The sequence below is a fragment of the Oncorhynchus tshawytscha genome, linkage group LG02 (genome assembly GCF_018296145.1).
Source record: "Oncorhynchus tshawytscha isolate Ot180627B linkage group LG02, Otsh_v2.0, whole genome shotgun sequence".
Taxonomy (NCBI): Eukaryota; Metazoa; Chordata; class Actinopteri; order Salmoniformes; family Salmonidae; genus Oncorhynchus; species Oncorhynchus tshawytscha.
In genome coordinates this window covers 57378399-57392655 of record NC_056430.1, presented here as the reverse complement: position 1 = coordinate 57392655, position 14257 = coordinate 57378399, and the positions used below count along the sequence as shown (strand labels likewise).

The 14257-nt window shown below is 40.5% G+C and overlaps 1 protein-coding gene across 1 annotated transcript in view; it reads left to right on the top strand.

Annotated features, from left to right (window-relative positions):
- The window catches only part of mmp24 (matrix metallopeptidase 24), a 67390-nt gene extending 53371 nt beyond the window's left edge, over positions 1–14019 (top strand). Inside the window, exons 6-9 of the mRNA XM_024444091.1 lie at positions 131–345; positions 5038–5176; positions 9636–9902; positions 12364–14019. Of these exons, the coding sequence (XP_024299859.1) occupies positions 131–345; positions 5038–5176; positions 9636–9902; positions 12364–12701 (959 nt within the window). The 3' untranslated portion in view covers positions 12702–14019. The remainder of the gene's footprint in view (positions 1–130; positions 346–5037; positions 5177–9635; positions 9903–12363) is intronic.
- The last annotated feature ends 238 nt before the right edge of the window (positions 14020–14257 follow it).

The following is a 14257-nucleotide window of genomic DNA, read 5'->3' as shown; positions in this document are numbered from 1 at the left end:
CATTGTGGACAAATTGGTGTTAATATACTGTTATTACAGCAGGAACTAGACTAAATTAGAGGATAGAGAGATCTAGGAATGATGAGAGCTTTTTGAAAGCCTGTTCTTATGAGTGTGCCTCTGTGTGCAGGTGTCCCTACAGCCATGCTGGAGCCTACACGACCACTGCCCACCTTGCCCGCTCGCCGAACCCACCCCACCTCAGAGAGGAAACATGACCGTCAGTCCCGCCCGCCACGTCCGCCCTCTGGTGACAGGCCCTATTTCCCCAATGGCAAACCCAACATCTGTGATGGCAACTTCAACACCGTGGCCTTCTTCAGACGCGAGATGTTTGTCTTCAAGGTGAGACCAACGGCGTAAATAAACAGTGGATTGCTGATGCCATGTAATTAGCCAATATTAGCCAATGTATTGAATCCACCAGTCGGACATATTGGCACTCCTCATAAAAGCAGTCATCCATAGAAATTAATAGAATTCCACAGTATTTCATTTAAATGTTTCAAGGACAAACATGTGTATATTTTTTCATTTTAATGTTTAGCTCACATAATATCATTTAAAAGTATGCATTAAAGGTGTCTGTAATAAAATAAACGTGGCAAAAACAAATCATTTTTAACTGCATTGGTAGTGTACTGGTAGTGTACTATATATGTAAATACAATATATATATATATATATATATACATATATATATATATATCCCCCCCAAAAATATATATATATTCCAAAATCTTGTGTATCTTAAATTTCCATCATTAATAATAATGTTGACAGTTCATGCAAAGGACTGTGACCTATAACCAGGATTGCCATTGCATTACATTTTTGTCAAGCAATTATTATTTTTTGCAAACAATTATGATTCATCCTATATTGTCCCTAAAATCCTTACCCCCTAGCAACAGATGTGGGACACACACACACACACACACACACTAAACAATTGTTACATCCCAGAGCCAACTCAAGAAAGGACTTGATTTACAAATGCATATAAAGTTACAGCCTTTTGAGAAAGCATGCAAAATGTATTTATTTCACCTTTATTTAACTAGGCAAGTCAGTTAAGGACCAATTCTTATTTGCAATGACGGCCAAACCCGGACGATGCTGGGCCAATTGTGCGCCACCCTGTGGGACTCACAATCAGATGTGATGCAGCCTGGATTCGATGTGTGTGTTTCAGGGGAAGGAGGCGTATCTGATCTCCATCACCTATGACTTGACATTGGTTAATCAAATTAGACTTAGAATATGACTTAGAATGACTTAGAATATGTGGACAACTACAAATACCTAGGTGTCTGGTTAGACTGTAAACTCTCCATCCAGACTCACATCAAACATCTCCAATCCAAAGTTAAATCTAGAATCGGCTTCCTATTTCGCAACAAAGCATCATTCACTCATGCTGCCAAACATACCCTTGTAAAACTGACCATCCTACCAATCCTCAACTTCGGCGATGTCATTTACAAAATAGCCTCCAATACCCTACTCAATAAATTGGATGCAGTCTATCACAGTGCCATCCGTTTTGTATATACTACCCACCACTGCGACCTGTATGCTCTCGTGGGATGGCCCTCGCTTCATACTTGTCGCCAAACCCACTGGGCTCCAGGTCATCTACAAGACCCTGCCTGGTAAAGTCCCCCCTTATCTCAGCTCGCTGGTCACCATAGCAGCACCCACCTGTAGCACGCGCTCCAGCAGGTATATCTCTCTGGTCACCCCCAAAACCAATTCTTCCTTTGGCCGCCTCTCCTTCCCGTTCTCTGCTGCCAATGACTGGAACGAACTACAACAATCTCTGAAACTGGAAACAGTTATCTCCCTCACTAGATTTAAGCACCAGCTGGTCAGAGCAGCTCACAGATTACTGCACCATGGCCTTTTTTTGCATTTATCTCCCTTATCTCACCTCATTTGCTCACATTGTATATAGACTTATTCATCTACTGTATGTTTGTTTTGAACTGCTTTGCTTTATCTTGGCCAGTTTACATTTGTAAATGAGAACTTGTTCTCAACTTGCCTACCTGGTTAAATAAAGGTTAAATTAATTTAAAAAACACTCGTCCCCTGTTGTGACCATTACCCAAGCATCTCGGTGCAGTCAGATCTTAGATTATTTTGTGCCACCAGGGTCACAATAATATGTCCCCTCTGGTTGGCCGAGTGTGACACCCTCCCTTTGGGTTACTGCAGCCAGTGTTGCCAGCACTGCCACTACCTGGTTGGGGGTACCCCACCGGCTAGGTACGAGGTCATCAAGGTTCTCATTAGCAGCTTTGAGAATGTCCCTTTTCTGGGGGCTCTGGCTTTGTAGTACCAACCCTGCCAGGCAGGCTCAGAATCTTGAGGGGCCTGTGCTGCTCTAGTAGGTCTCTGTCCACATTACAGTAAGCCCATAAAACAGATTTTAAAAAATAAAATAAAGTATTTTACCTTTATTTTACTAGGCAAGTCAGTTAAGAACAAATTCTTATTTTCAATGACAGCCTAGGAACAGTGGGTTAACTGCCTGTTCAGGGGCAGAACAACAGATTTGTACCTTGTCAGCTCGGGGATTTGAACTTACAACCTTTCGGTTACTAGTACAACGCTCTAACCACTAGGCTACCCATGGACCCTAGTGTATTGGTCGCTCAGGTGGGTGTCTAGGGTTTAAGGTTGGGGACCGTTCCATCATGATAGGACAATAAATATGAGGATGTATAATTTATTTAAAAATGTATATCCCTCATCTGCACATAATTTTAAGTTCTCTCTCGCAACCCCTGCTCACAGATACACATTGGTTCTGGGATATGCAACAGTTTCCTTTCTCACTCACTTAACGCCACACAAAACACACACCACACCTTCCATGACAATACATCCACACATCTACATACTGTCTTCTGTTTGCTATATTTTTATCTCCACCATGTTGATTGAGTACTTTTGTGTTCCAATTCGTTATATTTGAACACGTATTATTTTGCTAGTTATCCTTTCTTCGAATGCCGTCTTATCCATTTATAAAATACAATAAATGGAAAAGTAAAGAATTATTTTACAACAGTCTCTATCTTGAATGGTATAGTGTAGTTGTATTTTATTTAACAATTGTTTAATTTTAATGCTTTATATATTTTTTTAAATTATTATTCAAATCCCTATCATGGCTAGTATTGGTTGTTCTATTATTCGACCCCTCTGTGAGAACTTTGTCATTTTTAGAATACCCATGGAGTAGTCTTCAGGGCACACACTTAATATGTTGTGAAATCTGATATGAATGTATTGTAATGCTTTAAAATGTATAACTGCCTTAATTTTGCAGAACCCCAGGAAGACTAGCTGCTGCCTTGGCAGCAGGCCCTTGAATACCAGGCCATTAGGACCTGATGGAGGGACAATAGAGCCCTGAATACCAAACCATTAGGACAGGATGGAGGGACAATAGATCCCTGAGTACCAGGCCATTAGGACCTGATGGTTGTTAGCATGTTGGGTACTACCAACAACACAAGTCCAGAGTGCATAAAAGGAGATTACCGTGACTCAACGGTCACGCAGAATTTTACTGCGGTCATGACTTATGACTGCCAGGGTGGCGGTAATACGGTCACCGCAGTAGCCCTACGTCTGGCACCTACTACCATACCCCGTTCAAAGGCACTTCAATCTTTTGTCTTGCCCACTCACCCTCTGAATGGCACACACACGCAATCCATGTCTCAATTGTCTCAAGGCTTAAAAATCCTTCTTTAACCTGTTTCCTCCCCTTCATCTACACTGATTGATGTGGATTTAAAAAGTGACATCAAAAAGGGAGCATAGCTTTCACCCAGATTCACCTGGTCAGTCTATGTCATGGAAGGAGCAGGTGTCCTTAATGTTTCGTATACACAGTGTATATTGACAGAGTATATTGACAAAATAAAACGTACAAATATAAAGGATTATATTCTATGCTGAAACACGTTAAATAGCAACTATATTCACTATATTGACACAGTGCCTTCAGGAAGTAGTTCACAGCTCTTGATTTTGTTGTGTTACAAAGTGGGATTAAACATTTCTATATATATATATATATATATATATATATATATATATATATATATATATATATATATATGAAAAATAAAACACTCATATATCTTGATGAGATAATAATTCAACCCCCTGAGTCAATACATGTCAGAATCACTTTGGCAGAGATTACAGCTGAGTCTGTCTGGGTAAGTCGCTAAGACTCTGGGTTGTGCCACATTTAAATTTGCCCATTATTATTTTCAACTCTGTCAAATTGGTTGTTGATCTTTACTAGACAACCATTTTGATGTCTTGCCATAGGAAGAGTCTTGGTGGTTCCAAACTTCTTCCATTTAAGAATGATGGAGGCCGCTAATGTTCTTGGGGGGATCTTCTGTCTCGGAGCTCTACGGACAATTCGTTCAACCTCATGGCTTAGTTTTTGCTGTCAACTGTGGGACCTTATATAGACAGGTGACTGCCTTTCCAAATCATGTCCAATCAATTTAATTTACCCCAGGTGGACTCCAATCAAGTTGTAGAAACATCTCAAGAAGGATCAATGGAAACAGGATGCACCTGACCTCAGTTTCGAAGCAAAGGGTCTAAATACTTATGCAAATAAGGCATTTCTGTAAATAAATTTGACAAAATGTTTTTTTTTTAAAAGGTGTTTCACTTTGTCACCATGGGGTATTGTGTGGAGATTGCTGAGGATTTTTAAAAATTTTAAAATCCATTTTAGAATAAGGCTGTAACGTAACAAAATGTAGAAAAAGTCAAGGGGTCTGAATACTTTCCGAAAGCACTGTAGTTACCCTGCAATAAGGCCTCTGCTATGCGAATCATTTGTGGCTGTTTGAGGGGTAAAGTGTGGGTATTTGCATGTGGGTAGCAGTCAGTGGGGAGTTTGCTCAGCCGTGCCCTAGATTTACTGGAGCCAAATGATAATGAGCTGTGATTGATGTGAGCTCTCTCCTCTCTTTTTATTCTCTTTAGGACCGATGGTTCTGGCGACTGCGGAACAACGAGGTGCAGGAGGGCTACCCGATGCAGATTGAGCAGTTCTGGAAAGGTCTACCGCCCCGTATCGACGCCGCCTACGAGAGATCGGACGGCAAATTTGTATTCTTTAAGGGTATTTAACTCCCTTCTCCTTTTCAAATGTGATATAGCCCTTTTTGCACTGATCAGTGTTATTGTTAGCGAAGTCATTTTCGCTAAGGGTGAATAAACCTGGATTAGAGACACAGTACCAACTATAAAACCCCAATCTCTAACACGGTCCTTGTACGGTAGTTCAATTTCCAAGCCCTGAACATGCGGATGCTCAATAGTTGAGGATTCACAATACCACTTTGACCTAGGTCATGTTCATTAGGGCACGCGACAGGAAACATGTAGCCCTTTCCTATAGTCAAATGACCTAGTGCCCTCATGGGTGGAATGTTATTATTCCTCATAATTTCATAATTACTAAGCATTATTTAAGAAATTACGCCGAAAATCCTGTGTTTCTATGTCAAACAATTATATCTCAGTCTTCTGGGATGAATATAAAGTGTAATATTGGGATGCAAAGAAACCATTTAAACTCTATTAACAAACCTAAAGCAATGGTCAATCTGCTATAGGTTCGAGCTATTGTAGCTATTTTCACAACCACAATTATCAGCACAGTTACTGGCATTGGTGCGAAAGGGCTGGGTTTTGATGAATAAACAAGTTGTGGGTGTGTCTAGACTTAGCCCCCCACTGGCCAATCAGAACATGCTCCAGGGCTAAATATGTGGTTGCTTTCAATTGTGTATTTACAGTGTTTTATGTATTGCCTTGGAATCAAATCCAATACCAATGATAGTCCGTTATAGTTTGTTTAACAACATACAGAAACAAAATGTTGATCCATCTTTGCTAAATATGTTAACCTCAACCTGTTTGCAGTCCAAATTGCTCTAAGTAATTGCATGGTTTCAATGTTAGGTCCGTCTTTCGGATGGGACGTTAAACGGGTGTCCTGACTCTCTGAGGTCATTAAAGATCCCATGGCACTTATCGTAAGAGTAGGGGTGTTAACCCCGGTGTCCTGGCTAAAGTCCCAATCTGGCCCTCAAACCATCACAGTCGCCTAATAATCCCCAGTTTTCAATTGGCTCATTCATCCCCCTCCTCTCCCCTGTAACTATTCCCCAGGTTGTTGTTGCAAATGAGAATGTGTTCTCAGTCAACTTACCTGGTAAAATAACAGATAAATAAATAAAAAATGTGGGAATATATACATAGCATTCACACTGATACTGTCAATATGCAAGATTAAATTAATTATTGATAAGGCCTAAAAAGAGTGAATAATTCTAATCAAATTCTAAACCACAACTTGCTTTAAATAGGCTATATGTAAATACACTTACAGACAAACATAATTGCTTCCTGTGGGCATGCAATATTAAAAGAATGCAGACTACAGAGGGTTTTACTGTAATGGCCGTTGGTGGAAGAAGGTGAGGACCAAGGTGCAGCGTGGTACGTGTTCTTCATTTTATTAAATAGAACTGAACGCTAAATACAAAGTAACAAAATGAGCAACCGAAACAGCTTCGTCAGGTGCAAAACACACTAAACAGAAAATAACTACCCACACCACACATGTGGGAAAAGGCTACCTAAGTATGGTTCTTAATCAGAGACAACGATAGACAGCTGCCTCTGATTGAGAACCTGTTAGTATAATTTAATTATGCCAATGTGCTTTCATCAATTGAAAGCCCTTCATCTATTTTATGAGAATTTGTAAGATTTCTTGTTTGCATAAAATAGACGCAGACCAGTCTTTAAATAATAGGTAATAGAATTTATTCTCGGAGGGCGCTACCACTTAAACACATGCATGAGTTTATATACAGATCAGGACGTCATTTCACAGCCTTAACCGAATCCCCTCCTCTCGACCGGGACAAAGTAAGGTGAAAAGTTCATTCTAACTTACTAACACACTCCCAGATAACTTTTGACCCCTCAACATTATCGATCACCACTGAACTGACAGTTTTAATTAACAGAAACCCTAGGAATGCACTCACTGCCTTATCTAAAAACCCCAGAGCTAAGTTTCAGTTGGGTTAACCATAGGCTAACGACCTTATGTGTTTACACAGTCCACAACCCATTTGTTCCTGCCCAGTTGGAATGGTGTTCATTAACATTTTATTACTCCTTGTCTTGTCACACAATTTCTTCTTATGAACTCATATTGTCTATTAAACATACAGAGTATAAGTTTACCTAGATACAATTCTATTTAAAATGGGGATAATGTTTATTCATTTATCCATAATAAATCCATAATAAATTCAACAGAACCACACCCGGCCAAACACAGAAATCCAAAACTTAGAAAATTAACATAGAATGCCCACCCTAGTCATACCCTGGCCTAACCAAAATAGAGAATAAAAACCTCTCTATGGCCAGGGCGTGACATTTACGTACATCCAAACGTTTCACAGTAGCTGGACAAAGATCCAATATAAAGAGAAAGGGAGAATGTCCACTCAGCGTTATACTGATGTTTTACATACAGTACCAGTCAAACGTTTGGACACACCTACTCGTTCAAGGGTTTTTCTTTATTTTTACTATTTTCTACATTGTAGAATAATAGTGAAAACATCAAAACTATGAAATAACACATACGGAATTATATAGTAACCAAAAAAGTGTTAAACAAATCAAAAAATATTTTATATTTGAGATTCTTCAAAGTAGCCACCCTTTGCCTTGATGACAGCGTTGCACACTCTTGGCATTCTCTCAACCAGCTTCACCTGGAATGCTTTTAAAGTAGTCTTGAAGGACTTCCCACATATGCTAAGCACTTTTTGGTTGCTTTTCCTTCACTTTGCGGTCCGACTCATTCCAAACCATCTCAATTGGGTTGAGGTCGGGTGATTGTGGAGGCTAAGTCATCTGATGCAGCACTCCATCACTCTCCGTCTTGGTCAAATAGCCCTTAAACAGCCTGGAGGTATTTGGTCAGGTACAGGTCATTGTCCTGTTGAAAAACAAATGATAGTCCCATTAAGTCCAAACCAGATGGGATGGCGTATCGCTGCAGAATGCTCTGGTTACCATGCTGGTTAAGTGTGCCTTGAATTCTATTTTTAGACAGCCTAGGAACAGTGGGTTAACTTCCTGTTCAGGGGCAGAATGACAGATTTGTACCTTGTCAGCTTTTGTTCATTTGTTCAAATGAACAATGTTGAGTCTCTCGAAACATTAAAAATGACAAAAAACACAGATCGTATAAATAAAAAATACAACTATAAAATCTAAAAATGATATGAACTTGCAACCTTTGTTACTACATGTGTTATTTCGTAGTGTTGATGTCTCACTATTATTATACAATGCAGAAAATAGTCTAAATAACTTGTCCAAACTTTTGACTAGTACTGCACGAATTGAAAACTTCTTACAGATTGCATTCACACTTCTCCAGAAGTTGCATTACATGTGTGCCACGGACATTCCCACCATAAAACCAGGACAGTGAATCATTCGAATTAGTTTGGGTTGAATAAAATTCGATAAAAAACAAGTAATCTGTTCATTTTTTCAACTACAATAAATGCAGTACATGTAAAATGTAATGATATCATAAACCAGCCTTTGTTATAGAAGGCCTAGGGTAAGGGTAGCCAACGGTGGGCTTGGGTTTCAAAAATATGAAACGAAAAACAAACAATTGTAATAGGCAAATAACTTCTAAATATGAGGTTCATCTGTATTCACTGAGGTTCTCATCTCTCATTTCATGATGAGCATGAACACATGTAGCCTACATCATGGAGGGGGTTTTAAGCACATCCAAAGCATAGCTAATATAATGTAACGTCAGCTCACTGTTTTGCTCCTCTAAAACTTGGTATTTTAATAATTCTTCAGTGATTTAAGATTTATTTCCAAGCTGTCTCACGAGCCGAACACTTTATCGACGGTTTTGACTTCTAAATATGAAGTATACAGGCACCAAATCACATCTTGTTCCATGCGCATATGGGCAGTGCGTGTCAAGGCTGGATCGGCTGCGTTTCCACTGTCACAACTAATGTCATATCCAACTGCGTTACCTCTAAAACCAGATTTGGTTGGTCTTAAATATCCCTACCAGCGCTGCCTGAAATTAGCACTTTGGATCATTAAGAACGTGCCTCAAATATTTCCACCCCTTCCATCTGAGCACAAGCATGCTGATGTTAGACAGGTAAATTGCTAAACCTGGTGTTAAGGCTGGAACATGCCAGTGCGCCATGCCGAAAATAGAGCCCTATATCTGACATGGCACAGGTGTCTTCTTATTCTTAAGCCCATAACCATGTGTGTGAGGTGTATACTTTTGTTTCAAAGTAGATTTGTTTAAAACTACCAAGAAACACTGAGACCCTGATCTAGCTCACTTCAGTAAAAGGTTAAAAAAAAAAAAAAAAAAAAAATGTACAATGGAAAATTAAAATAGTTTGAGATAATCTCCCCGTTTCAGTCGGTTTTCCTCTGTTTAGTGCCTAATGAACATGACCCTGTTGTTGTTTACCCCACAGGTGACAAGTACTGGGTATTCAAAGAGGTGACTGCTGAGCCCGGGTACCCCCAGAGTCTGGTGGAGCTGGGTAACTGTCTCCCTAAGGACGGCATTGACACAGCACTGCGCTGGGAGCCCGTGGGCAAAACCTACTTCTTCAAAGGGGACCAGTACTGGCGCTATAACGAGGAGAAACGCATGGCCGACCCGGGCTACCCCAAACACATCACTGTGTGGAAGGGCATCCCCGAGGCGCCGCAGGGAGCCTTCGTCAGCAGGGAGGGCTGTGAGTATAATTATCCACAGACCATGTGGCTACCGCCTTGAAGCATGCAGAGGGACAGGGGTTTGGGTTCATTCCATCTCAATAACGTCAATTCGGGAAGTAATTTGAAATTCCAATTATTTTCATTGGGGAATTGGAATTTCTGTTTACTTTATGAATTAACTACATTTCGTACTGTAATTGCTAATACAGTAACAAAGCACTTGGACTGTTATCGTAGTGACGTACATAAGCTGTAATTGCACATTGAAACAATAACTGAAGTCTTACAATACCAACATTGCACTTTTATTTGAGTCTTATCAGAAGGCCCCATTTACAACTTGCGCTAACATGTGGGTTTTGTGATCAAAGTTTGCCGTGTTTACACATGGTATTAAAATATCTGTCCACATTGTTTTCCTGGTGACCAGATATCCTGGTGCCTCCCTTTACACATTTTATTTAACAGGTATATTTTCAAAATAATATGAATGCATTTATTTTAAGACAATTATTGATGCCTGTCAATGATTTTAGAGGCTGGTAATAATGATGATTTTCATGGTTTGACAATCGAGATCTGGGTCCCAGATTACCTCTGGAGTAAAGTGCCAATGTATAGTCGGCCTACTAAATATGTATACAGAATATTCATCAAGCACGAGGTAAATATTATACGAGATTAAGCTTCAAATGTGTTGACAACACATCGTAACACAGCAGAAAATAGCTGAAGTTCATCATGTACACACTAAAACATTAGGGTTCCTCAAGGGCTCTTTGGGAAGGGTGATGGTTCTTTGTGGAGCCTTACTGAAACAAAAGGAATCTTTCCTCTTTTAGTGATAATTAAAATGTAGGTTCGGCAGCTCATTAGAATATTTTGGGGCATGGTTTGTTCACAGGTCTTTTTGTGCAACTGTGAGTGAGTGTCATTACAGTTTATTTAATCTGTTGTGTTATGCTAATACATGTTATAACTATGGCCAGTGACAGTGTCTTGTGAAAGACTCATGTATGTCCTTGTGTCAATTGAGAACTGTTGACTCAGTAGTTTTCAATTCTCTCCAAGCCATTCCAGAGCTAGCACACCTGATTCAACTTGTTAATAACACAATAATAAAAGCGATGGTATTTTAACAATATAATTAATTAATAATTAAACCAAAATAAAAACATGTTTGGTTCTACAAAGAACCTTTGAGATTGAGAAAGGTTCTTTATAGAACGATTCTCCATAAAGATTTTATAAGGAACCATCAAAAGGGTTCTATATATCCCCAAAAAGGGTTGTAACCATAGCGGAACCCTTTTTTGGTGCTATATAGAACCTTTTTTTAATGGTGCTTTATAGAAGTTAATGAAAGGGTTCTTTTACAGCAACATACATGTTCCATTTAGAACCTTATGAGCATGGTTCTTAAAAAAAAGGCTCCATATAGCACCAAAAAGGCTTCCCCTATAGTTTCAAGACAAAGCATGAACTTTATAAAGCCATTTGTTTTTAGTGTGTATTTATGAAGTCTCAGCAGCTTGTGTGAGTCAGAATTGCTCACCATTCTCTGAGATGCTTTTGGCTAATATTAACCCATCTGTGAGAGCCATGTCAACATCAGATAAGTGGCCCTTCTGGCCAGAGGGCTGTCGCTGAACTGTTGGCCGTCTGTGTCCGAGGACTGTTTGTGCCATGAGTGTAGTGGAATTGGCGGTGTCAGGGTCAGAGGGTTAACCCAGCCAGAGGCCACTCATTTGTGCTGCTCTAGCAAAAAAACGCTGCCCTGCCTCAGCACCTCCCGGGAGACTTCCTCTGGAAGGAACTATCATCACTTTTTGCGAGTCATGTCACAACCTCCTGAAACACATTCCACAGAGGACTTGAGAACATGAGAGGTGGAAATCAGAGGGGGTGGCATGGTCCATTTGGCTAGTCCATCCACTAGCCTGTAGCTCTGCCATTTTCTTAAGGGATCTGGAGGTGCTGTTTTGGACGGCAGCAGAGGGGAGTACTTCATCAATCAGTAGCCTCCAGGGTTTCTGTGGTCCTCTGATTGCCACACATTCTCAATCCGTGTGCCTTTTCTCCCAGGCATTGCATAGTACAAAGAACTACCCCTCCAAAACAAACAGGGCATTTAGAGAGTTATGGTTTGGAGACTGCATTTTCGGTTGTAGAGCTTTGATAGCATACCGTTATGATATGACAAATAGATAATCAGGTACAGTGTTCATTTGGACAAGGGAATGTTTGAGTAGCCTGATTACCAATCCACATCACTCCTGGCCAAACGCCACGCCCACTAGCGTTTCTTCTCCACAATGGAATGTGTGGAGAATGTATGGCGTGAGTGATCGAGCAGCAGAGTTAAATTCAGGATGAGTTGTCAGGCAGAATGTTTGAGGTGTTAGATTTGCAAACTATACAAGTCAATCTGTTAGATACAAATGAATTTGTACTTTTGCTCTCTTTTCCCCTCTTTAGTTTATACCTATTTCTACAAAGGGAAGGACTACTGGAAGTTTGACAACCAGAAGCTGACCGTTGAGCCCGGCTACCCCAAGTCTATTGTCAATGACTGGATGGGCTGCCACCAATCAGACATGGAGAAGAACAAAGATCGGCAGCTTCCCCACGATGACGTGGACATCATGGTGACCATCAATGACGTGCACAGCACTGTCAACGCCATCGCTGTGGTGATTCCCTGCATCCTGTCCCTGTGCATCCTGGTCCTGGTCTATACCATCTTCCAGTTCAAAAACAAAGGGGTGCAACAGAACGCCACCTACTACAAACATCCTGTCCAGGAGTGGGTATGACAGGCTTAGGCAGCGCGCCGCCACTTACGATACGAAACTGCGCTGAGAGGGCTACAAAAACTCTGAGCACCATGTGACCAGTGCCTGTCTTGCACAAACCCTTTGCGAGAAGGGAAGGAGGGGAATTAAGTTACTCCCTTTCATCCACTGTCAAGGACCTCTAGATGAACATCGCCAAAATTGAGTATGTTGAATATTAGCATGAGGCAATTCATAGGACGCTGGGAGGCTTTGAGGGTAAGGACAGAGCACAGCAAATCCGATTGCTCTGCCTTTTGCACCTCGTCTATCTGTTGTCCATTCTTATCTGGCTGTTTCAGTGGGGGTTGTCACACATACTTTACCTCGATGGGACTCCCATACACTTTTTCTCAGGGGGAGAGAGAGGGGGAGCCTACCCTCACATAGCCAGGTACCAGTAATCTGTCTGAGTCCAGTATCAACTTGTACATGAACTTCAAGTATTATCAAGTCAAACAAGATATTTAAAGAAAAAATGTAAACTTGAACAAAAAATGTAGTAGAAAGGCCATAGAAAAGAATACCAAGGATTTTTGTGGATCATTTAATATTTTCAGTTCGAGAGCTTGGAGTTATCAAGAGGAGAAACTTTGTACATCGCAAATGATAAATGTCTTCATAGCCAGACCTCTGCCTCTAGCGATGGACTCACCTAAGCTAGAGGACTGAGACTATAAGTATGTGTGCTGAAGGACCGCCGCTATAGCAACATCCCCCAGCACAGACTCCCTGCTCCTCTGCCTGGACCAAGGGGCGTAGGGGAGAGTGAATTAGCATTTAAAGACATTGGTCACAGTTATCCTTCTTAGAATTATACTTAGTTTTATTTATCTTTTACATGCCCCAAGGTGTAGAGGAGTACCTATGGCCGTTTCCATAGGCTAAGCACGTCAGACCAACATTGACTAGGCACAATGAACTGCTGTTGAGGCAGACTGAATTCCACTCCATACCCCTCTTCATTCCTCCTTATTTCTCTCACTTTCTCTCTTCCTCCAACTGTGTCGCTCTCTCTTTATATACAGTGCCCTCCGTAATGATTGGGAAAATGAAGCATTTTTTCTTCTTTTGTCTCCTCTATACTCAAAGTTTGGATTTGAAATCAAACCATGACTGAGGTTAAACTGCAGACTGACAACTTTAATTTGAGGGTGTTTTCAATCATATCGGGTGAACGGTTAAGTACTTACAGCACTTTGTGTACGTATTCCTCCCATTTTAGGGCACCAAAAGTATTGGGACAAATTCATGTGTATTAAAGTAGTAAAAGGTTAAGTATTTGGTCCCATATTCATTACACGCAATGGCTACATCAAGCTTGTGACTCTACACATTTGTTGGATGCATTTGCTGTTTCTTTTGTTTGTGTCATTTTGGAGTCCGTTTTATTGTAAATAAGAATAGAATATGTTTCTAGAAAGTTACAACGCACAAATATCATACCCTCCCTAAAAAAATGCTAACCCCCCTGTTATTCTAATGGTGAGAGGTTAGCATGGCTTGGGGGGGTATGATATTTGTGCATCTGTAACTAA